Here is a 21,128-nt window from a genome sequence, read left to right on the forward strand (position 1 = left end):
CTATAAATAACACTTTCTGGTACCTTCCTACCGGCTCCTTCCCTACCTTTGTCTCCTCCCCATATCTTCCTCTCTACCTGAGCTTGGGAGTACAGAAACAAGTGTGGAATAAAGAGGCTACAGAGAAACAGAAAGCAGCTTTCTCCAAAAATGAGTCTTTGGTTTGCTTCCCTAGAGGATTAGGGAAAGTGCATTGTGGGAAAATCTATTACCCTCCTTCCCAGTCTTGCTAAGAGAAGGGACAAGTGTACGAGAAGGAAAACGTCCAACCCACGCTGTCTTCTCACCAAGACTGAAAACTCCGGAGGCCCATCCCTCTAGGCTCTGTCGTCACCAGGAGGCCAGGCCTAGGAGGAGCAGCACCCCTCCAACTGTGCGCCACCCGGGGTTGCCCGCCAGCCCCGCCCCAGCCCCAGCCCCAGCCCCGCCCCTAGTCACCAAAGCGGAGGGACCAAGGCGTGGGCTGGCCGTGGTGAGGGCGGGGCCAGGCGAGTGGGCAGGGGCAGCAAGCTGGTCCTGGGGAGAAGAGGGAAAGACTGGGTGTCTACACCCAAATTAAGCTCCCCTTGCCCCGCCCGCCCTGCGATGGAGAGCGGGGCGCCTCACCTGCGGGGCGGGGGCCAACACCAGGAGCTGGAGGAAGGCGTGGGTCGGGCGCACTGGGCTGGCTTCCGGACCGGCTGCGGTCGCAGTCACGGTCACCGTCACCACGGAGTCCGGGGCGGCTGACTCTGGGACCTCCAGCCGCAGGCGCCCCCAGGCGGACTCGTTGCGGTCCAGGCGCACCCTGTCCAGCGGACACCAACACCCATGTGAACCCCAGGCTCTGACCAGCGAGGGCCCAGGGGTGGGGCCTAAAGCTCAGGGTGGGGCCGGCAGGACCGAGGGCTCGCGGGCACCTGGAGAGGTTGGCGGCCAGCACGAAGCCGGCGCTGACGGACGCCCGAAGATCGAGATCCTGGGGGCCCGAGAAGCTGGAGATGCGGAGGCGGAGCAGGGCCGTGCTGCCCGGGGCCAGGGAGCCCTGGGGGCCGCCGAGCTGCGGAGGAGGGCGGGTGAGGGGGGGAGGGCGGCGCCCCGGCCCCCCGGCTCCCCGGCGCCGCGCACCTGCGCCCGAAGGCTCACCTCCAGCAGGACCGGGACCGCGGTGCAGGGCTGCGGGGCCGCCCGGCGCAGGTCCCGCCCCCCTCCGTCCTGGCCAATCAGCTCCAGAGAGAAGGGCCCCACGAAGGACAGAAGCGTGGGTGGAAGCGAGGCCACGAGGAGCCCGCGCTCCGGGGCTCCCCTGGGCTCCAGGGGCGCCCGGCCCAGCTCAGCACCCCCCGGGACCCCTCGAAGGACGACGTGGGAGAAGCGAGGCAGCGGGTCTTCGGGGCGGCCCCCGTGGCGCAGCCCTGTCACCTCCACCAGCAGCTGGGTCTGGAGGCCTGGCCGGGAGGCGGGGACAGGGGTCTGCGTGAGACTCCGAGTCACGGAGAAGGGGAGGAATGGCTTTCAGAACGGGGTCACCCTGGGGAGCAGGGGTGGGGAAAAGGGGTGACTCCGGGGAGTGCTGGTGGGGAGGGTGAGGAGGGCGCCCCGGAGGCTGGAAACCCAAGTCTTGCCCTGGGGGTGGTTACACGGGCGCTCAGGTTCAGTGCACATGTGCATAGAGTGTCAACTGTAACGATACATGTGGAATTACATACATGTAGAATTTTATACACGTAAAACCCATGAACGAGTTGGGGTGAGGGGGACTAGATGTACCTACAACTGGCTGAGTCAAGGGGTGGAGGCCAGGGTGGGGGGCCGTCCTCCATGGGGACCCCAAAGTGGAAGAGGAAGTCCAGGGAGGTCCGAGCTGAGGGGGGCAAAGGCCGTCAGAGGCCGGCCCAGTGGGGCGACCGGCGCTGCTCTCTGAGCCGCAGGCGCCCCTTCTCTTCCCTCCCCTCCCCCCCTCCCCCTCCCCTCCCTCTCCCCTCCCCCCTGCCCCTGCCCTCCTCCCCTCCCCCTCCCCTCCCCTCCTCCCCTGCCCCTCCTCCCCCTCCCCCTGCCCCTCCCCTCCTACCCTGCCCCTCCCCTCCTCCCCTCCCCCTGCCCCTCCCCTCCTACCCTCCCCTCCTACCCTGCCCCTCCCCCTGCCCCTGCCCCTCCCCTCCCCTCCTCCCCTCCTCCCCTCCCCTTGCCTGGATTGTCCCACTCACCTTGCACTCTGACCCGGGGGTTGCCCGCAGCTGTGACTCGGATCTCCCAGGTCCCTGTCTGTGGGGGGTCATTCACACTCACCATCCAGAACTGCCCGAAGCGGCGAGTGTGACCTAGAGACCCCTGGCCTTCCTCCGGGCCCTGGGAGACCCCTGGGGGGAGAGGGGAGCAAGAGACTGTCACCTGAAACCCTTTCTTGCCCTTAGTTCCTCACCCCTCCTTGGGGGCGGGAGTACCTGCAGGGCTCCTGATCTGGAAGCTGCTGACCTCCCCGTGGATCCGGACCGTGAGCCCCTGGAGCAGTCCATCCACACTGAACACAAGTGGCCTCCCGGGCACCACAGCCGGAGGTTCCACGGGAAGGGTCACCTTGAAGGATGGGCAGGGCCAAAATATGGGGGAAAGATAAGGTGTGGAATGAGGTGGGAGCAAAGACAAGAGAAAGGTGGAGACAGAAAGAAAACTAAGTCACACCTGGAAAAAGGATGCCCGGGAGACGGGGGCATAAGACCAGGGATGAAGTTATAGTGACAAAGTTGGAGGCGAGGGGTTAAGGATGAGTCAATCCTTGTCCCCACTTAAAAGATGGCAGGACTTCCTGTGGTGGCCCCAAGGACAGAATATTGGAGCCCAAGATTGGGGGGAAGGGGGCGGGACTAATATGGAAGGAGCAATGTGGAAGGTGGGTAGCCATGGATCTCCAGGAAAACAAACGTCCTTTCCCACCCTTCTGACACCCTTCTGGCAACATCGCAATGGGAGCCATTCCCTTCCTCCTACGAGAAAGAGAAATGCAGTGTCACTTCAGTTCTGAGCTGAAAGCAGTGGTCCCTCTGTCCCATACACTTACCAGGTCAGCCATGCTGTCCCCAACAATAGCTGCCACATCCCGAATGTGCTGATCTTTGGTGAAGATCACCTCTCCTCCAGAGGCCAGGGCCACCACTTCATATGGCTCAAAACGCAGAGGGGACAAGACCTCACGCCGGACTCGGCCCTGACCCCTCAGTGGGTCTTCTGTCACCAGGAATGTTACCTGTGTGCGGAAAAGAGGTCAGTACTTGAGGTGTCCAAGTGCCATCTACCATTATAAATGGGGGTCTCCTGTGCTCCAGCTTCCCACAGAGCTCATGGTTAGCCGTAAGGTCTCCGTCTACCTTCTGGTTGTTACTCAGGGTCTCCCAGTGACCCCCACCCCCACCCTCTGTTAGTAGTTGCACTTCCTTGTAACTGTTATGACATGTCATCCAGATAGTGGGTTGTTGGCAACTAGGTCTCCTGTTCTTCAGATTGTGTACTGGGGACAGGTTCAAGCACAAATTCAGCATCATCAAGGGTAGGACCTCCCACTCTTTAGTACTGTGAAAGGGATCAGGAGGTGTTACACTCACCGCCCACTTCTCCACCCAGTGCTGGTTCAACCACCTCAGTGTGGCGGGACCCTTGTTATGAGGTTGTTGTCATAGGGTCTCCCGCATCCCTGGGTAGCTAACACCAGGTTTCCCACCGGCCATGCTCACCCTGCAGCGTCGCTCCTGAGACAGGGCTTCCACCCGGTTGGTGAGAAAGACATCCTTAGGGGAGGCATCAGTGAAGACAAAGATGTCTGAGAGTGGAGGTGTGTGCAGCAGGGCCAGCTGGCAGGGAGGGAAAGGACTGCTGTGAAAATGCAGCAGTGGGGAATGGGTAGAGCAAGGGAGAGCAGAGAAGGCAATATGGCCCTGGTACCCTGGAGTGAAGCCCGTGGGACCAGGCTCTGAAGGTGGGATCGGGGATGGGGCCCCAGAAAGGCTCTAGCTCCCCTTGGTGGTGGGGCATGGAAACGGGGAGAGAAGGGGAGGGGAGGGCAGACCTCCAGGGCTGACAGGCACATCTCAGGCTCATCTCCACCCCCCACAGCATGGATCTCATTGAGTTGTTGCCAGAAGCTGTCAGGGTCACTGGTTGTAAAGACGGGGCCAAACCCTGGGAGGAGGAAAGGAGGTTGAGACGAATGGGGAGAGGGCTCCCCTCATTCTCACCCAGTCAAGGGGCCTGCTGTGCTCTTGGGTTGGACAAGTATTGAAATGACATTCCCTTGTTTGCCTAGGCAGAGCAGGGGCTCGGGACCCCGGTGGGAAACTGGGTGTCATTTCCTTAACAAAGTGGCAGCACTTCCTGGGGTCCTGAGTGGGCCTTTTTGGGGCCTTGGTTTCCTCACCACAAAAGCCGAGAAAGTAACAGTTATCTGGAGGCCTAAAGGACTTGGCTTTGTCAATCTTAGTATGGACTTGGGCACATAAGTGAATTTTCGTTTCATCAGCAAACACGTGACAACCCCCATTATGTGCCAGCTACTACGAGACTTACGCAGGCGAGTCGGACTCAGACCCTGCCCTTGGGAAACTCAGTCCTCCAGGCATTTTATCTGATGGTCACTTCATCCCTGGGAGAGGGACAGGATAAAACTGGTAGTGACCCATTTTATGAATGATGAAATTGAGGCAAAGAGAGGTCATATGACCAACCTAAGGACACACAGTAAGACTGGTCAATCCAGGCCAGATTGTCTGCCTTCCAGTTCAGAGGGGAACAGGATACTGTGTAACTGTGTCTCATACTTTGCAGAGGCCTGGACCCACCAAGCCCTGTCTTCACCCCCTCCTCTGTCTGCAGGGAGTAGAGAGAATTGAAAGTGACTTATAGCGCTGGAGCCTAAGAAGGCAGAGGGCGCCCGCCTAAGTGTGGATCATGAGGAAACACGGTGTTGGCCGCAGTGGAAGAAGTGGCCGGTTGCCTCCTGTACACACGCAGGTTCCCAGGAAAGGCTCGCTCAGGCCGCCTGCCCAGCAGAGGCATTACTCCTTGCCTGGACTTTGCTTCCCTCCACTACCCCACCCAGACCACAGTTACCTGGGTCATGGAAAGGCACCAGGACATAGTGGACGGGCTCCATGGGGCCGCCCCGGCGCTGCTCCGCAATGTGGCGGGCCTGGGTTTTCGCAGCGCTGATCTCCTCGCCCATGCTGCCCGTGGTGTCCAGGACGAAGCTCAGGCTGGAGGCGGGGGTGATGTCCAGCAGCCTGGGGGGAGCCACCATGAAGGGTGTGCACATCTGTTCCAGCCCCTGGTTTCTCAGCTCCCCGAGGAGCACCTCAGGAGCCCATCAGAAGGCCACTCACCTGGAGAAACCCCCGTCCCCCAGGCGGCTTCGCAGGAGGCCGAAGGCCTGGATGGAGGCCAGGAGGGCCAGTTCTGCAGCCTGGAGGTGGAGCGTGTGGTGTGGGGAGAAGGCTGGAGACAAGCTGTCCTTGTTGATGCCTCCCCGTGGCGGCTGGGAGCTGCTCTGGTCAAAACGGCCCCCATGGCTACATTTTCCTGGGTTAGGGAAAGGGATCTGGAGGGTGGAAGTAAAAAAACCCACTGCCTCCTAAGAAAATGGGGCCCTTTCTGACCTGGCCTGACCCTCTCACTGCTCGGCGAAGGATCAGCAGGAAGTGACAACATTTTGTGGAGGGCAAATCTGGAGGGGTCAGTCACACAGCACATGATGTCCCCAAAAACTGCCCTCGGGCAATGGGGTCTGCTGGGTAAGAAGCTGCTCCCGCCCCCTCCCCCAAGTCCTGGCCACTCAGTGGGCCTTCATCCACCTGCCCTGTTCCAAACTTTCTCTCCTTCTTAGGAAGTGGGGCGAGGACCTAGAAGGATGAGATCTCTGGGGGCAGGTCATGGGAAAGGAAGTGACTCTCCCCTTCTTCTGAGGGCTTTCCTGTCTGGTACCTGGAGGCTTGGAGGGATGAGATCCAAAGTAGCCAGAGGTGAGGAGTGTGAAACCCAGCAAATTCCCAGGGCAGCTCAGCTCCTCACAATCGGAGCAGGTAGGATCTTCCACTGGGAAGAGAGGGCCCAGGTCTAGAACCCCAAATTCTGCCGCCCGACCCTTATGGGTCCACCCAAACTTCTTCAGCTTTTCCTCCCCGCTGGACTAGGTACCCTCCTAGGCTTTCTGAACTAAAACCTGGAGTTCGGGGCTGGGGGCGAGACCGAATATTTGAGATTGGGACTGTGCTGGAAAAGCCAGTAGTGTGGGGCCAATCCTCTGTGAGCTGTGACAGGAAGTGAACTTGGGATGGACAGGAGGCAGCTTTCGGGCCACTGTTCAGTTGGAAGGTTGAGGGGACTGAGAGGAAGCCCTGTGGGATCCAGCGGGGGGAGAGGGCAAGTGAAGGAACTCAACTGAGGTCTGCTGACCTGGTCCTGGCCCTCCCCTTCCCTGTGTGGCCTTAGGGAAGCCACCTAACTGACCTGGACTTTGGTTAAACTGGGAAACCTCGCTGGCCATTCCGGAGATGAAGCCATGTCACCTATGCGACCTCGGGATGTGACAGGGTGGCTGGGTGGGCTTTAACGAGATGGCTCTGTGGGTACCCCCTAACTGTTCGGGTCATGGCCATACCTTGTGCCAGGCTCCCCAGCTCGTGCCTTGGCCAGAGGAGGTGAGGGTGTGGCTGCCGCTGCCCCAGTTCCACCCAGTTGCTGTGACTGTAGAAATCCTGGTCCCAGGGAGAGGAGGAGGGAGTGGGCACTCACCCGTCTGCTCTCGCAACCCAGCCCTAACTTGCCGCTCCTTTGCTCCCACCTGGAAAGCCTCCTCCTTCCCTCTACTCCTGTCCGACTCCCCAAGGCCCCTCTGCTGCTCCCCAGCCACGGCTGTTCCCACAGGAAGAGCTGCCAGTGGGGACTGTGGAGTGGCCTCGGGCCGTGGCAAGCAGTGCCCCAGCCCCTTCTAGAGGCGTGGTCGAGAAGCCACTGTTTGGGAGACAGGAAGACTGGCAGCGAAGACCCCTCTAGCCATTACCCCAGCTCTTCCCACCTGCAAGGCATGGAGGGCCTCCCCGAGGCGCCGGCGGGCCAGGGTGTGGTCAAGGGCTCTGGCTGCCACCAGGGTCTCCCGCAGAGCCCCCACCAGGCGTGTGCGCCCCTGGCCCAGCCGCTCAGCATCAAAGTGCAGGTCAGGGTCGTTCCTGGAAGTCGGCAGGAAGTCCTGGGCTGCATTGGCGCGAGACACCTCGCCTAAGGCTGCTCGGAACCGCCGGGAAGGGGCCCCAGGTCCAAAGTAGGAGGCAAAGAGGTCATCGGCGAGGAGGGTGCGGCCCTGGGAGAGTAGGAGGGGACAGGAGCTGCAGGGAAGCCCCTTGGATTGGGCCATTGCCTACATTTCTTCAACAACTGGCACTCAAGGCTGGGTGTGGAAGGACCCGAGTTTGCTGGTGCCACGGGGGCCATCCTGGAGCTTTCTAAGGGGGAGGGTCTCCTGGTTTCAGGACCAGGGTTCCCGGGTGTTGTTGCTGCAGGGGGTAGATGGGTGGGGGACAGGAGGTCCCTTCTTTTGGCAAGCAGGACCTCAAGGAGTGGAGGTCTCAGGACCCTCAAGGGGTCCCGCTGGGGTATGACAGGGACACTCACCAGGAAGTCTTCAAGACGAAGGGGGGGCCGCCCTGGGGGCGGCTGCTCCAGGAAGAGCTGCAGAGTGACATTGAGAGCTGCCTCCTCAGTCAAGTCCTGGTGGGTGATGGAGCCAGGGGCAGCCAGGAGGCTCCAGATGTTGGGGAAGAAGGCAGATGTGGAGGGCAGCAGCTGCAGCAGCAGCAGCACTGAGGGGCCCAGGTGGGACAGGCGCACGCTCGTGGGGGGCATAGCTGAGACATGGACCTAGAGGACAGAAGGCTCTCAGGGAAGGAAGGAGCAGCAATTTAGGGCAGGCCAGCTGTCCATGGGCACCTGCTGGGGCCCTTCGGCTTTGCCTCAAGCAGCTTAGCTGCTCCAGCCTAGCTCCCTGCCCTCTCTAGTTGCCCAGACAACCTGAGGGCCTTATCAGGTTAGTTGGGACTTACACCAGCCAAAGGGGTCCGAGGCTCCTCCCTCAGAACACCCTCCCCCCACCCAGTCTGATACCCAGCCACCACTCCAGCACAGGAAACCCCCTACCTGGTGGCTGGGTCTTCAGGCAGGGCTGCCGGGTGTGGTATCACAAGGCACTTAGGTCAGAGTTATAATTAACCTAAGCGGGACTTGGGGGAGGACGGTGGCCCAGCAGGGTGGGGCAGGCTGCGGCCCCTGGGCCCAAACTCATACCGGCCCAAAGCCACAGCAGCAGCGGGCACCAGGGTGGGCCTTCCTTGGTTGCAGTGCGGAGGTGACAGAGCTGGGAGGGAGCTGGCAGCGCAGCGTGACTCAGGCCTGGCTCAGTGCCAGGGGCAGACCCAGACAGATGCATCTCTGCCCGCCAGGCCCTGGTGCCTGGCCCAGCCTGCAGCCCCTGAGGATTTGGGAACCCAGCCCCTCAGCATCCCTTTCCCGGCCCCAGCACACACACAGACAACAGATGGTTTGTGGCAAAATATTTATTACTGCCCTGCCCTGGGGGGAGCCACTGGGGTTATGAGGGCTGCCTCCTCCCGGTGGACCACTAGGGTTATGAGGCTGGAGTTGTGTCACAGCATCTTCTGAAACAGGGCAATGGCCTCGTCCATCTTCCTGAGTTCTGCTTCTGTCTGCTGGAGCTGGGGGGTGGAACAAGGGGTCGTGGGTAGGGAGGACCCAGGCCCAAGAGAGAAGACCCTCAAACACCCATGAAAGCAGAGGGTCAGAGTTAGAAAGGCAGGTGAGGGCCATGGGCAGGGAGTAGTCAAGAGACTGTGTGCTTGGCTGGACCAGTCCCCCAAATGCTCAGCAGCCTCCCCACCAGCACTCCTCTTCTCTCCCACTGCCCTTTTGGGTCTTGCCTTTTCTCAGAGTGGTCAGCGCCCAAGGACAAGGGAGCCTCAGAGCTCATGTGCCCCACCTACGGTCCCAGCACTAGCCCCCACCTGCGGGGCAGGCAATTAGCCTTCATTTGTAAAATGGCCAGAGTGGTCCTGCTGCCTGGAAAGGGCTGCTGGGAGAGTCCATGAGCAGGGCCATGAACAGCTGCTTCTCCCTGCGCCCTCTCTATTTACCTGGCACTCCCGCCTAGAGGGCTCCATCTCTATGTGCCCAGGCCCAGGCATGTGGGATGCCATGTTCCAGGTGCCGGGTGGGCCACGAGGAGGAGGAGTGTGGCTGGGAGGGAGGGTACCTGGTTCTGGGTATGCCTCTGTCTTCACCTTGCTATGCGCCCACCCAGCTGTTCCCCACCTGCTCAAGGGGCCCGGGCTCTGAGTTCCCCCATGGACTGCCTGGGGCTGAGCAGAGTGCAGCCACAGGACCAGGTCTCAGATGTGAGGACGGGGGAAGGAAATGCCCACCCACGTAACACACCTTGGCTTCGTCTGCCTCCTGGACTTTGAGGGGCACCTTGACCGGGTAGCCCATGGCGGCACGGCGCTCCCGCAGACGCTGTGCCTGCCGCTGTGCCTCACCACGCTTGGCCTGCAGCTTGCCCAGCTCCCGGGCTGGGTCCACCAGCCCCTGCAGCTGCAGGTGGACGGAGCAGCGGTCAGAGGCCAGGGCTACAGCACAGCCCTGGGGCACAGGAGCTCCCAGTGCCAGGACAGCCACCACACCCGCACTGGCCAGCGCCTGCACGTAGCCCGACACTGCCGATGCCAGGGCGCCTGTGGCCTCGTCAGTCACTTCCAGGAAACCTGCCAGGGGAGGGAGGAAGGTGAGGTAGCCATACTAGAGAGTAGGTCGGGGGACTGTGGGGCAGGGTGGACATGGGGCCCCGAGGCTCACAGTCGGGACGGATCCGGATGAGGTTGTAGTCTGCACGTAGGGAGCGCACGGCTCGGGTGATGCTCAGGGCCAGCTCGAAGGCAGCTTCCGCCTCCGGGTCCTTCCATGAGCACTGTGGGGCGGAGGAGGTTGTGAGGAGGGCCACGCACAGGCCAGACCCCCGTCCAGACCAAACCCCATACCTCTGAGGGCTCTGGGAAGGGGGTGACACAGAGGCTAGGTGGTGCTTTTGGTGTCCGCCGGGGCAGCCTCTGGAACAGCTCCTCAGTCACAAAGGGCATGAACGGTGAAAGCAGCCTCAGGCCGATGTCCAGGCAGGTGTAGAGGGTCTGGCGGGCGCACTCAGCGGCCACCTGGTCCACCCCACTCAGCACAGGCTTCAGGCACTCCTAGGGGACAGGGAAGCACAGGGCTCAGGGCTGGAAAAGGTCTCATGGCCAACCGCTGGAAAAGGGAGGCCCAGGGATCCGCTGCCCCGGCCCACTCAGCTCCTCCTCACCAGGTAGACGTCACAGAGCTCATAGAGCCAGAAGCTGTACTGGGCAGTGGTGACGGCCGGGAAGTCATAGGCCTGGAAACCTTGGTTGCTGAGCCTCACAGCCTCAGTCAGCCGGCTGCGGATCCAGCGGTCCACCAGGCTCTCGTGGCCTCCAGGCTGGGGAGAGGGGCAGATCAGCCAGGGCCCACCATAGTTGGAGGGGGGTGATACCTAGGGGCAGAGCCAGAACCCCAAGGAGGCAGGAACCACAGGCAAATATGTATTCCAGGAGCCTGAGGGGTCTGAAGCCATCATATGCCAGTATCTGGGGGAGGACCCAATGCCCTTGGCTTTCCCTATAACCCTTTGCCCTCCCCCCCCCCGAGGCTCCTGGGCACACTTGATGCTGGAGTGGTGGGTGCACGGCCTGTGTGGGTGATGGTTGCCTTGCACCTACCAGGCCCTCACCTCGGAGGTAGTTGAGGGCACAAAACCCTTGCCAAGGCCACGCAGGGCAAACTTGGTGGCATTCCAGAGCTTGTTGCAGAAGTGGCGGTATCCCAGGATCCTGTTCACATCCAGGTTGATGTCTCGACCTGGATGCAGTGAGTGTGTCCTCAGCACCTCCCTCCCAACCCTCACCCAGGGCCGAGGAGGAGAGCGGTGTCCTCAGGGGAGGAGGAAGGACTGGCCGAGAGTTTGGGGCCCTACCCTGGGACGTGTAGGCGCACAGTCCAAACCGGAGGGCATCAGTGCCACACTCGGGGATCCCCGCCGGGAAGTCTGCCTTCTGCAAGAGGAGTTGAAACTGACGCCCTGAGGCAGCCCCGCCGTCCCTCTGCCCACTCCCGGCCCCGCCGTCCGCCTTAGGTACCTGCCCTTCTTTAGCCCTCTCCACCTCGCTGGGGTCCAGGTTGCTGTTCAGTAACTGGTCGTGGAGGCCCTGAGGGTGAGGCGGGAGGGGTCAGGGGGCTGTGGCCGCGGCCCGCGGTCCTCCCTGGCTGGCCCAGGACCCAGCCCACCTGCAGGGAGACCCCGTGGATGACATCCAGGGGGTCGATGACGTTGCCCAGAGACTTGCTCATCTTCCGGCCATGGGCATCGCGCACGATGGCATGGAGGTAGACCTGAGGCGGGACGGAACTGTGGGGCAGCGCCTCTCCACCAGACCCACTGCCCACCCCAGCCCTGAATCTGGCCTCAGTGTCTCGCCAGCCCATTCACACCTTCATGGGCTCAGGGGCCCGCCCTCCTCTGGGAAGCCCAGGCACAGAATCACCAAGCAGAACCCAGGCCGGCTTTCAATCCCCAGAAGCCCACCCAGCACTGTCCACGGGCCTGAACTGTGGCACAGGAGGGTGGGAGAGGGGACTGAGGGGGTCTTGGTAGGCTTCGTACCTCTCTGAAGGGCAGCCTGCCAGTGAGCTTCAGGCCCAGCATGACCATCCTGGCCACCCAGAAGAAGAGGATGTCGTGGCCTGTCTCCAGCAGCGTCCCCGGGTAGAACACACTCAGGTCTTCTGACTGGGGGCAGAGCAGTGCATGACATGGGGCCGAACACCCACCTCCAAGACCCCCAGCTCCCCTGGGTCGGCCTCAGGGATGTACCTGGTTGGGCCAGCCCAAGATGGAAAAGGGGAAGAGGCCAGAGGAGAACCAGGTGTCCAACACGTCCTCATCTGAGGGAAGAAAAGGTCCAGAGGTCAGGGGGGCAGAGACGCGGATCAGAGGCCAGCTCCGAGCCCTCCCCTGCCCCCAAGGCCCTGCCTTGCCTTGCTGGAGGCTGATCTTGTCAGGGGACACTCCAAACTCCTTGGCTGCCTTCTCACGGGCCTCGGCCTCGCTGCGCCCACTCACCCAGTACCGCCCATCAGGGTCCTGCCACAGATGCAGTCAACACCCAGGGGGGCATCCCTGCCTTGCCCCAATCCTGCCCCCTACCAAGGACCCAATAAACCACAGCTCCAGCAGATGTGCAATATTCCATCCTGGCCTGGTCCTCACCTCCCCGGGGGGAATGGCTGGGTCATGGACAGTGACAAAGTAGGCTGGGATGCGATGGCCCCACCACAGCTGCCGGGAGATGCACCAGTCCCTGCAAATGTTGGGAAAGGAGGGGTCAGGGGGAAGGAGGTGCCCTGGCCTGTGCCCAGCTCAGCCCCTCACCCTGTCACCCTCCCCACATCGAGCCAGACGCACCGGATGTTGTCCATCCAGGCGTGCCATGTCCGCTGATGGGCCTCAGGCAGGATGCGGAGGTCACCCCGAGTCACGGCAGCACTGGCAGCCTGGGCCATTTCCCCACAGCGTATATACCACTGTGGCCGCAGAAGAGGCTCCACCACGTCCTTGGACCGGCTGCAGGTACACATGGGTGGGCAGGTTGGGTGGCGAGCACTCTGAGAAGCCACCCCCCTTTCTCTGGCCCCCACCCTCACTTGCAAAGCGGCACCACCATGGGGTTGTCCTCGATGCCACGAAACAGTCCCCGCTCCTTCAACGCCGCCAGCACTGCCTTCCTGGCCTCAAACCTGGGCAGGCCCTGGGTGGGAGACAGGCCTTATCATGGCTGTGCCTAGGTGCCCGCAGTCTCCAGACCTGGCCCCCACATCCAGGCAGTCTCACCAGGAAAGGCGGGGGCACGTTGACCAGGGCCCCTCGGGAGTCCATGATGCTGATGGCCTCCAACCCGTGCCTCTGCCCCACCTCATAGTCGTTCTGGTCATGTGCAGGGGTGATCTTCACCGCACCTGGGTGTACATGGGGGTGCGAGGGCCATGAGGAACTCGATGAGTCCCTTCCCACATGCACCCTGTTTTGCTGAAGGATGTGGCTCCCAGACCACCTGCCCCACTTCCCTACAACAGCCCCCTGAGAACCAGCCCAAAGTCCTGCCTGTTTAGCTGCAGCTTATTTTCTTTCCCTTGAGAGGGAAGTCGGATGGTGAGATGTGCCCTGTGGGCTGCTTCCTCTCCCCACAGGACAGTCCCTGGCTCACCTGTGCCAAACTCCATGTCCACAAAATCATCAAAGACTATGGGGAGACTGCGAGACAGGAGCGGGTGGATCACACTCTTCCCCTTCAGGTGCTGGGAACAGAGGGACACTTCAAAAATGCACGAAGGGCTGGGCCCAACTCCCTCCTACGCAGGGCTGCGGGATGACTTTTTGATCCTATTTTCTCTCCTCAGCTGGGGCCCCTTTCAGCCAGCATTCCTCCCCCAACTGCGGCAGCACCCTTGCCACACCTGGTATCTGGGATCCTTGGGGTGCACAGCGACGGCCACGTCTCCCAGCATTGTCTCAATCCGAGTTGTTGCCACCACCACCTCCTCATCGCTCTCTGGGGTGATAGGTGACCTTGTGATCAACAGCACTGGCCCCTTCCTGCCCCAACCCCACCCAGCCCAGGATCCTGGTGCCCCCCGGTTCCTACCTGAGCCTTGGATCTTGTAAGCAAAGGAGATGAGGACCCCAAACTCCACCTTTTCCTTGTAGCCAGGCACGGAGAGCAGGGTGCGACCCTTCAGCTCTTTCTTGTCCACCTGTTTAACGGATGTTAGGAAAAGTGGCCCGGGGAGTGGGGCTGGGAGGAGCTGGGGAGAGCCTGGGGCAGGGGCACACCTCGATATCAGAGATGGCAGAGTTGAGGGTGCAGGACCAGTTGACAAGGCGAGTACTGCGGTAGATGACTCCTTCCTCATGGAGCCGGACAAAGGCCTCTGTCACAGCTGCTGACAGTTTCTAGGGTGGAGCAGGGGAGTCAGGGTGGGCCTGCAGGCCCAGGCAGACTTTCCAGGGCAGCAGGGTCCAGTGAGACTGGCCTGTCCGGAGTCCTACTGCCTGGCACCCAGACCCCTTTGAGGGCTGCAAGGGAGAAGTCCTTTTTCTGAGAGGAGAGAAGACTATGGAGGGGACTTTGGGAACACAAGGACAGGCAACAAGCCTGGTGACACTGGAGATGGCAGGGAAGCCACTGGTGACAGATGCCAGTGCAGAGGATCCTGGGAATTCAGGCTCCATGGGAGGGTGAGGACCCACCATGTGCCACCTGGAGGAATGAGTTCCCAGAGTGGGTGAGAGGGCATACAAAGGGTGAAGAAATGGGACAAGAAATGACGTTTGCAGTTGAGCCTTCAGTGATTTCCTGTGTGGGCTCAACCCCTGGAGGTGCTCTCTATGGATGTCCCACACTGGGGAGCCTCCCCAGCCTGGCCCAGCCCTGACACCCCTCCTACTCACAGGGTCCATGGTGAAACAGGCTCGATCCCAATCCAAGGAGCTGCCGAGCTTCCGCAGCTGGTGGTAAATCCGGTCCCCTTTCCTAGAAGGGACAGACAGGTGGATCAGCACTCAGGCCTGGGCTGCAGGGAGACATCGGATGGCTGACGGGGCAGTGTGGGAATCACTCATCCTCCGAAATTGACCTGGGACCTGAAGCCACTGACCCTCAGCCTCTGTGAGAGGATGTGACCCTGCAGCCTGAGTTGCAGGTGACAGGTCTTATGTGGACAGGGGACAGGGAGGCAGGGCTGCTACACACTCACTCCTCCTTCCACTTCCAGACCTCCCGTAGAAAGGCCTCGCGGCCCAGCTGGTGCCGGGTCAGCCCCTGCTCTCGCCAGAGCTTCTTCTCCACCACCACCTGGGTGGCAATGCCTGCGTGGTCACAGCCAGGGTTCCACAGGGTGGTCTCCCCACGCATGCGGTGCCTGTGGGAGGAGCAAGGAGGATGAGGTGAATGGGCTGGTAAAGCCTGGCACCTGAGGAAGAAGGGATTCTGGGTAAGGAGTCAATGGACTAGGAAAGAAAGGGCGGTGAGAGGGACCCTGATTCTAAGTTACAGGTTACAGTCTGGGGGAGGAGATGCACAAGGACAGCCAAAGCTGCCAGAGCCCGCCGGCAGAGTCAAACGGTCCTGAGGAAGGGGTGAGGATGAAGAAAAGATAGACACAAAAAAGATGGGATCGGGAGGGCTGCAGCTCATGCCTGTTGCCAGCTGCCAGCCCCGAGTTTATTTTCCCAGCTCAATTTATACAGACACTGTTAATTTTGCTGAATAGCACCCCGCTCCGCATTCCTACCCCTTGAGTAGTTCCTTCAAGGCCGTTGAATGCTATCTCAGAGTAAACACCCTGCCTCTTGCAGGAGAAAGTGATGATTATTCAAGCAATTAGTTATAACATAGGAACAACGGTACCGATGAAAGGGAACAAAACAGTGACTGGAAACAGATCCAAGCCAATTTAGTATCTGTCTGGGTGGCATTTACTATCAGTCTGAAAAGGAGAGACAATTGAAAAACTTTGTTTGGGACAGCTACTTAGTTGGAAAAAAGTATCACCCTACTTCCCAGCATTCACAAAAATAAATTCTAGTCAGCCCTGGCTGGTGTTTCTTAGTGGTTAGAGCACTGGCCCACACACTGCAGGGTCTCAGGCTCGATGCCCAGTCAAGGGCACGTACCTGGATTGCAGGTTCGATACCCGGCCCAGTCAGAGCACATGTGGGAGGCAACCAGTTGACGCGTCTCTCACATTGATGTTTCTCTCTCTCTCTCTCCCCCTCCCCTTCTCTCTCCTCCTTCCACTCTCTCTGAAAAGCAATGGAAAAATATCCTTGGGTGAAGACTGAAATTTTAAAAATTAAAATTAAAAATGTTTTTTTGTTGTTGTTTTTTTAAATGTTTTTATTGATTTTAGAGAGTCGGGGAGAGGGAGAGAGAACCATCGATAGGCTGCCTCCTGCATGCCCCTCCTGGGGGTCATGTGCCCTGACCAGGAATTGAACCGGTGACCTTTCGGTGCATGGACGTAGCTCAATCAACTGAGCCACACTGGCCAGGTCTTAAAGTACTTTTTAAAGGAATTTGTCACCTAGAATATTAGACTTTGTATCTGTTAACTAATTAAACTATTAACAGTGGGGCAGGTTGATGGTGGGGGAGGGAGCAAGTGCTAGAACAGCAGAAAACATTTATAATATATAACAAACAAAAAAACAATACCCAGAATATGTAAAGAATCACCCAACAAACCAATTAAAAAAGAAAACAACAACAACAAAGAATCAACAGAAAGATGGGCAAGCGATAGGTATGTATAGAGTTCACATACAGAGAAGCCAGACTGGCCCAGACTCAGGACGAGGCACAGCTCACTGCAATCAGAAAGTACATAGGTGCCACTTTCTGGCCATCAGATTAGCAAAATAAAGCTAATGTCCAGAGTTGGCAAAGACATGGGGAAGTGAGTATCGTCACAGGAAATTCATGACGGTACACATGGGTCAAGCTGTTTTGTAGGGCAAATTGGCAGCTTCCATTTGCACCTAATACAGGCATGCCCCCTGACCTAGCAGTTTCCCTTCCTGGTAGCTATGCCAGAGAGGTGTCCCACAGGTGCTTGAGAAAGCTTGTGCTGGAATGCGCATTCCAGTAAGATTTTCAACATAGAAAAATTAGAAACAACCATTAATTTTTTTTAAAAAAGTGACTCCATTATGGCACAGTCACACTATGGAATGCTACAGGGCAACGGAAGAGAAGAAAGTCAGTCTGTATATAAGAATAAGGAAAGATCTCTAAGACAAACTATTAAGTGTAAGAAGAAAGTTTAGAATAGCATGACAAAAAAGAAAAACCCACCCAAAAGGAAAACTATAAATTTCCATGGGTACATGTACATGTAAGTAAGATACAGGAAAGATCTGGAAAGATCTAGAAAGATCCACATCAAAGTGATAACAGGCTAAGTCTTGGGAAGGACTGGGTCTGGAAGGGGGTGGTCAAGGAGACCTGAAGCTTTAAATTTCTTACAATATTTCACATATTTCTTGTTTAATTCAAAATAATGTTATTTCTAGTAGCAAGAGGGGAGAGAAGGTGTGTTGGTTATTGACTAGGGGAGGACCTAAGGGATCAGAGGGGAATGACGGAGAGTGTACCACCACCAGGGGGCAGGGTTGAGGGCCAATATGGAAGGAGAGGGGCAGGAGGCCAAGTCAGGGAAGAGAAGGAAGCAGAGGGAACCAGCTGGCAGAGCACAGGAGCTCACCATCGGGTCAGGGAGTCCTGGATGGCGTTGGTGAGTGCATGGCCCAGGTGCAGGGAGCCTGTCACGTTTGGGGGTGGGATGCACATCATGAAGATACCCCGTGGATTTGGTGCTGACACACTGGAACGCTATGGGGAAGAAAGGATGGGCACATGCTAAGGCATCTTGTCACCTCTCCCAGCCCCCTCCCCCTCCAGGCCTGGTGGCAGTGCCCACTCACTCCATACTCTGGCTTGAAGAAACCCTGCTGCTCCCACCAAGGGTACCAGGCCGCCTCCACGTACTGAGGGCTGTAGGAGTCAGGCATGGTGCCACTGATATCTGGGGGACAGGAAGGCAGGGATCAGTGCTGGAGCTGGGGGCAGCCGGGAAGAGGACGACGGTCCAGCAGAGAAGGGCCTGGGCCTCTGCAAATCTTCACAAAGTAAAGTGGGGGTGGAGCAAGGACAAAGCAGGAAGGGGGCAAAACAGAAGCAGCAGCCCAGCCGGCGTGGCTCAGTGGTTGAGTATCAACCTATGATCCAGGAGATCGAGGTTCCATTCCCAGTCAGAGCACCTGCCCAAGTTTCAGGCTTCATCCCCAGCAGGGGGCATGCAGGAGGCAGCTGATCAATGATTCTATCATCATTGATGTTTCTATCTCTCTCCCTTCCTCTCTCTGAAATTAATAAAAATATTTAAAAAAACACAGAAGCAGCAGCAGCTGAGGAGGGTAGAGGTGAAGTGCAGGGGCCCCTTCCCAGTCCTAGTACCTTTCTTTTCCCCAGGAGGTGTCGGGAGGTCATAGGTAATGACTCCAGGATCCCGCTTCTCCCTCTTCTCTGGTTTTGGTTTCTTTGGCTTGGGAGAGAAAAATATAGACATAGATATCAGCACCACCACCCCAACCTAGCACCAACATCCTGTCCAGCTCCAGCCTCTCACCTCCCTGGGGGGTGGTTGCTGCTGTTGGATCTTCTGCTTTTGTTGAAATTTCTCTAGCTTCTCCCGTTTCTTTGCCTCTTTCTTGAGTTGAGCAGGTGTCTTTGGAGGTGCAGTGACCTCAGGGTCTGGTGAGAGGCACAGACATGCAGACTTAGACCACCGGGGACCCTCTGTGAAGGTGCTGCTGTGTCTCAGGTGGGCTATTTCAGCTGCCCAAGGGCTTCCTCATGCTGACCTCCCACTTCACCCTCCCGCAGGCCTCTTCCCCAGGGATTGTGCCATTCTAAGAGAAAAAAGAAAGTGAGCTGTGTGGAAGACCCCAAGGAACCCCTCCTCTCCTACCTCCACCCTTCCTCACCTGACTGTTGGGAGAGAGGCCTGGCCCCTGAGTACAGAACCACCTCTCCCAGCACAGCCCGGAATTCTGGCTGCTGGACACAGGTGATGAACCAGTGAGTGACATTACCCCAGATCCGGCGGGCAGAGGGGTCCAGGACCTGGGAAGGGGGAAAGAAATCAACTCTTCTTAGTCACCTTTTAGTGAGGTCTGAGAGGAACTTCCTCCACTCTTCCCCAGTCCCTAGTGACTCACATATCGGAAGGGCAGCAGCAAGGCTGTAACAGCAGCCAGGTCAGCCAGAGTGGGAGCCTCCCCGGCCAGGTAGGTGTGCAGCCGAAGCCACTCTTCCAAGGGGCTCAGGGCCCTTCCCAGGGCCCCCAGTGCAGCCTAGCAGGAAGGGGAAGGGGTATGAGACCGGGCTTGGCGTCCTTCCACTCCCAAAAATCATTATCTCTGAGGCCAGTTTCATTTTCTTTGAAATGGTCAAAATAAAAAAAAGCCCTGCTGCTTCTTTCCTTCCTTCGATAAATTCCTCCTGAACACTTACTATGTGCCTGTTGCAATATATTAAGTACAGGAAGTTAAAGATTACGTGAGACAACACAATAATTGCGTCAACAATATTTATTAAGCACCTACTACGTGCCAGGTACTTCTCTAAGGAATGGGGGGAGAATTTGAACAGATGGGGCCCCCTTACCTGGTGGAGTTTACATTCTAATTGGGAAGACAATAAATGAGCAAATATATAATATATACCCTATTTTTATCCTTAAGTGCTAGTAAGAAAATTAAATCAGGCTGTGGAAGACAGGGAATTCCAAAGAGAGGGACCTCTATTTTAGATAGTGTAATCAGGATGTGAGGGATCCAGCCAGGGTCTAAGTCACATATTCATTCATTCATTCACTCATTCACTCATTCATTCAGAAATACTAAGTGTCTACCATGTGCTCAATTATACCTGTGTGATAAGGACCAGAAGGCACATCCCCACTCTGGAAGGGCTTAGTTCCAGCCTGGTGTGGTTATCTTTCCTTTCAGTTACCTCCCCACATTTCACTTCTCCTCTCTCGCCCCCCAGCATCGTTCTCTCTCCTGGCCGTGCCTGCCTCTCATCTCTCCTTCACCCAGTCTTTCCCTACAATTCACAGTAACTTCTATCATCAGTTTCAGGCTCATCAAACTTTTACTCAGTGCCTGGCACTAGACTATGTGCTCTGCACACTTCTTTTAATCTTCTCAACATGAAAACTAAAGTTTCCACGGACAAAGGGAAGACCAAGGCTCAGAGGTTCCCGGGTGGCAATCTGGGATCTGATCAATCTTCTTCCACATCCGAGGCACTATCTTCCTGTCTCGGTATCCACTCCAATTCTTGCCACCGTCTCCTAAACCTCGCCCTCCCCGCCTTCTCCCCGCTCACCTGGGGGTCCTGGACGGAGCTGCGGAGACCCAAGGCGGGCAGCGTAGCCCCACAGGCAGCGGGTATCAGCTCCGTGTCGGCGTAACTGACCCACTGTTGGACGAGGACGGCCGCCCGGCTGCCCCCGGGGCCCCCCAGGCCTGCTGGCCACAGCAGCTGGGCCACGGCAGTGGCCCCCCACACCCAGAGCCCGCCCGGCCCCTGCTCCAGGGCGGGCAGGCGGGGTGGCGGGAAGGGCGTCCTGCTGGCGGGAGGCGGCTGCACACAGATGCGGGGGTGCGCGCCCCCCCAGCCCGGCCCGGCCCCGGCCTCCCCGTAGCGCGCAGCGATGAGGGCTCGGAGGCTCGGGAAGGCATCGGGGTGAGGGGAGACGTAGAGGATGGACATGGTTCGGCAGGGTCGGAACCAGGTGGAAAGGCCTGAGGAGGAGGAGACGGAGACTGAGGGACTGGGCTCCCATCTCGGCAGAGGGGACCCTCGTGGGGCTCCTCTACCGCAGGCGCCGGAGGCCCCGGGCTGGGGCTGGTCGGGCCTCAAGAGCGCGGGTCGGAGTGGCGGTGACAGTGGGGGACTTGCCACGATCGCGGGTGGTCGGGGAGAGTGGGAGCCGGGAGGAGCCCCTCGGCGTCCGGCAGGACGCGGGTTCGGGCCGCAGGTACGTACTGGAGGAAGGGGGTCGGGCGGAGCCGGCGCCGCCGAAGCTGGACCGGCCTGGCGGCCGGGACGGTGGGCGGCGCTCCGGGCTACCCTGGCTCTCAGGGACTGCCGGCCGGGCCGTCGGCACCCACGTGTTCCCCCTTTGTGACAGCGCGCGTTTCCGGCCCGCGGGGCCTGGCGCGGGCGGCCCTGCCGCGCCTGCGTGTGCGCCGCTCCCCGCCCGCCGCTGGCCCGGGGCGCGCCGCCCGCCGCTCGGGAGGCAGGGCGCGGGCGCGGGCGCGGGCACAGGCCGGGGGACGCCCCCGGGACCGCGCTCCCGGCAGGCGCTCCCGTCCGCGCTCCGGTCAGGCGCCGCCGCGGGCACCC

The 21,128-nt window shown here is 59.1% G+C and overlaps 2 protein-coding genes across 2 annotated transcripts; both read right to left on the reverse strand.

Moving 5' to 3' along the window:
• Positions 1 to 330: 330 nt before the first annotated feature.
• Positions 331 to 7,863, reverse strand: VWA7 (von Willebrand factor A domain containing 7). The gene is given in 17 exon segments (XM_087817292.1): positions 331 to 516; positions 607 to 787; positions 900 to 1,039; positions 1,126 to 1,427; positions 1,750 to 1,789; positions 1,791 to 1,843; positions 2,187 to 2,339; positions 2,424 to 2,556; positions 3,038 to 3,223; positions 3,708 to 3,824; positions 4,040 to 4,152; positions 5,080 to 5,249; positions 5,349 to 5,544; positions 5,947 to 6,057; positions 6,623 to 6,719; positions 7,040 to 7,321; positions 7,633 to 7,863. Coding segments are annotated over 17 exon segments (2,691 nt in total).
• Positions 7,864 to 8,517: 654 nt separating this feature from the next.
• Positions 8,518 to 20,834, reverse strand: VARS1 (valyl-tRNA synthetase 1). Its single transcript, XM_087817295.1, has 30 exons — positions 20,769 to 20,834; positions 20,106 to 20,524; positions 18,932 to 19,066; positions 18,698 to 18,836; positions 18,340 to 18,464; positions 18,168 to 18,255; positions 17,636 to 17,736; positions 17,416 to 17,543; positions 14,908 to 15,072; positions 14,603 to 14,684; positions 13,985 to 14,104; positions 13,797 to 13,905; positions 13,609 to 13,703; positions 13,359 to 13,449; positions 12,986 to 13,110; positions 12,799 to 12,902; positions 12,560 to 12,718; positions 12,365 to 12,455; positions 12,133 to 12,238; positions 11,969 to 12,039; positions 11,759 to 11,884; positions 11,383 to 11,487; positions 11,235 to 11,303; positions 11,072 to 11,150; positions 10,829 to 10,956; positions 10,382 to 10,537; positions 10,065 to 10,271; positions 9,883 to 9,994; positions 9,466 to 9,791; positions 8,518 to 8,729 (listed from the first exon to the last, which is right to left on the reverse strand). Exons 2-30 carry the CDS (start codon positions 20,490 to 20,492, stop codon positions 8,661 to 8,663), a joined length of 3,798 nt encoding a protein of 1,265 aa, XP_087673421.1. The 5' UTR covers positions 20,493 to 20,524; positions 20,769 to 20,834; the 3' UTR covers positions 8,518 to 8,660.
• Between the last annotated feature and the right edge of the window lie 294 nt (positions 20,835 to 21,128).

This window comes from Miniopterus natalensis, chromosome 5 (assembly GCF_054644295.1).
Source record: "Miniopterus natalensis isolate mMinNat1 chromosome 5, mMinNat1.hap1, whole genome shotgun sequence".
Taxonomy (NCBI): Eukaryota; Metazoa; Chordata; class Mammalia; order Chiroptera; family Miniopteridae; genus Miniopterus; species Miniopterus natalensis.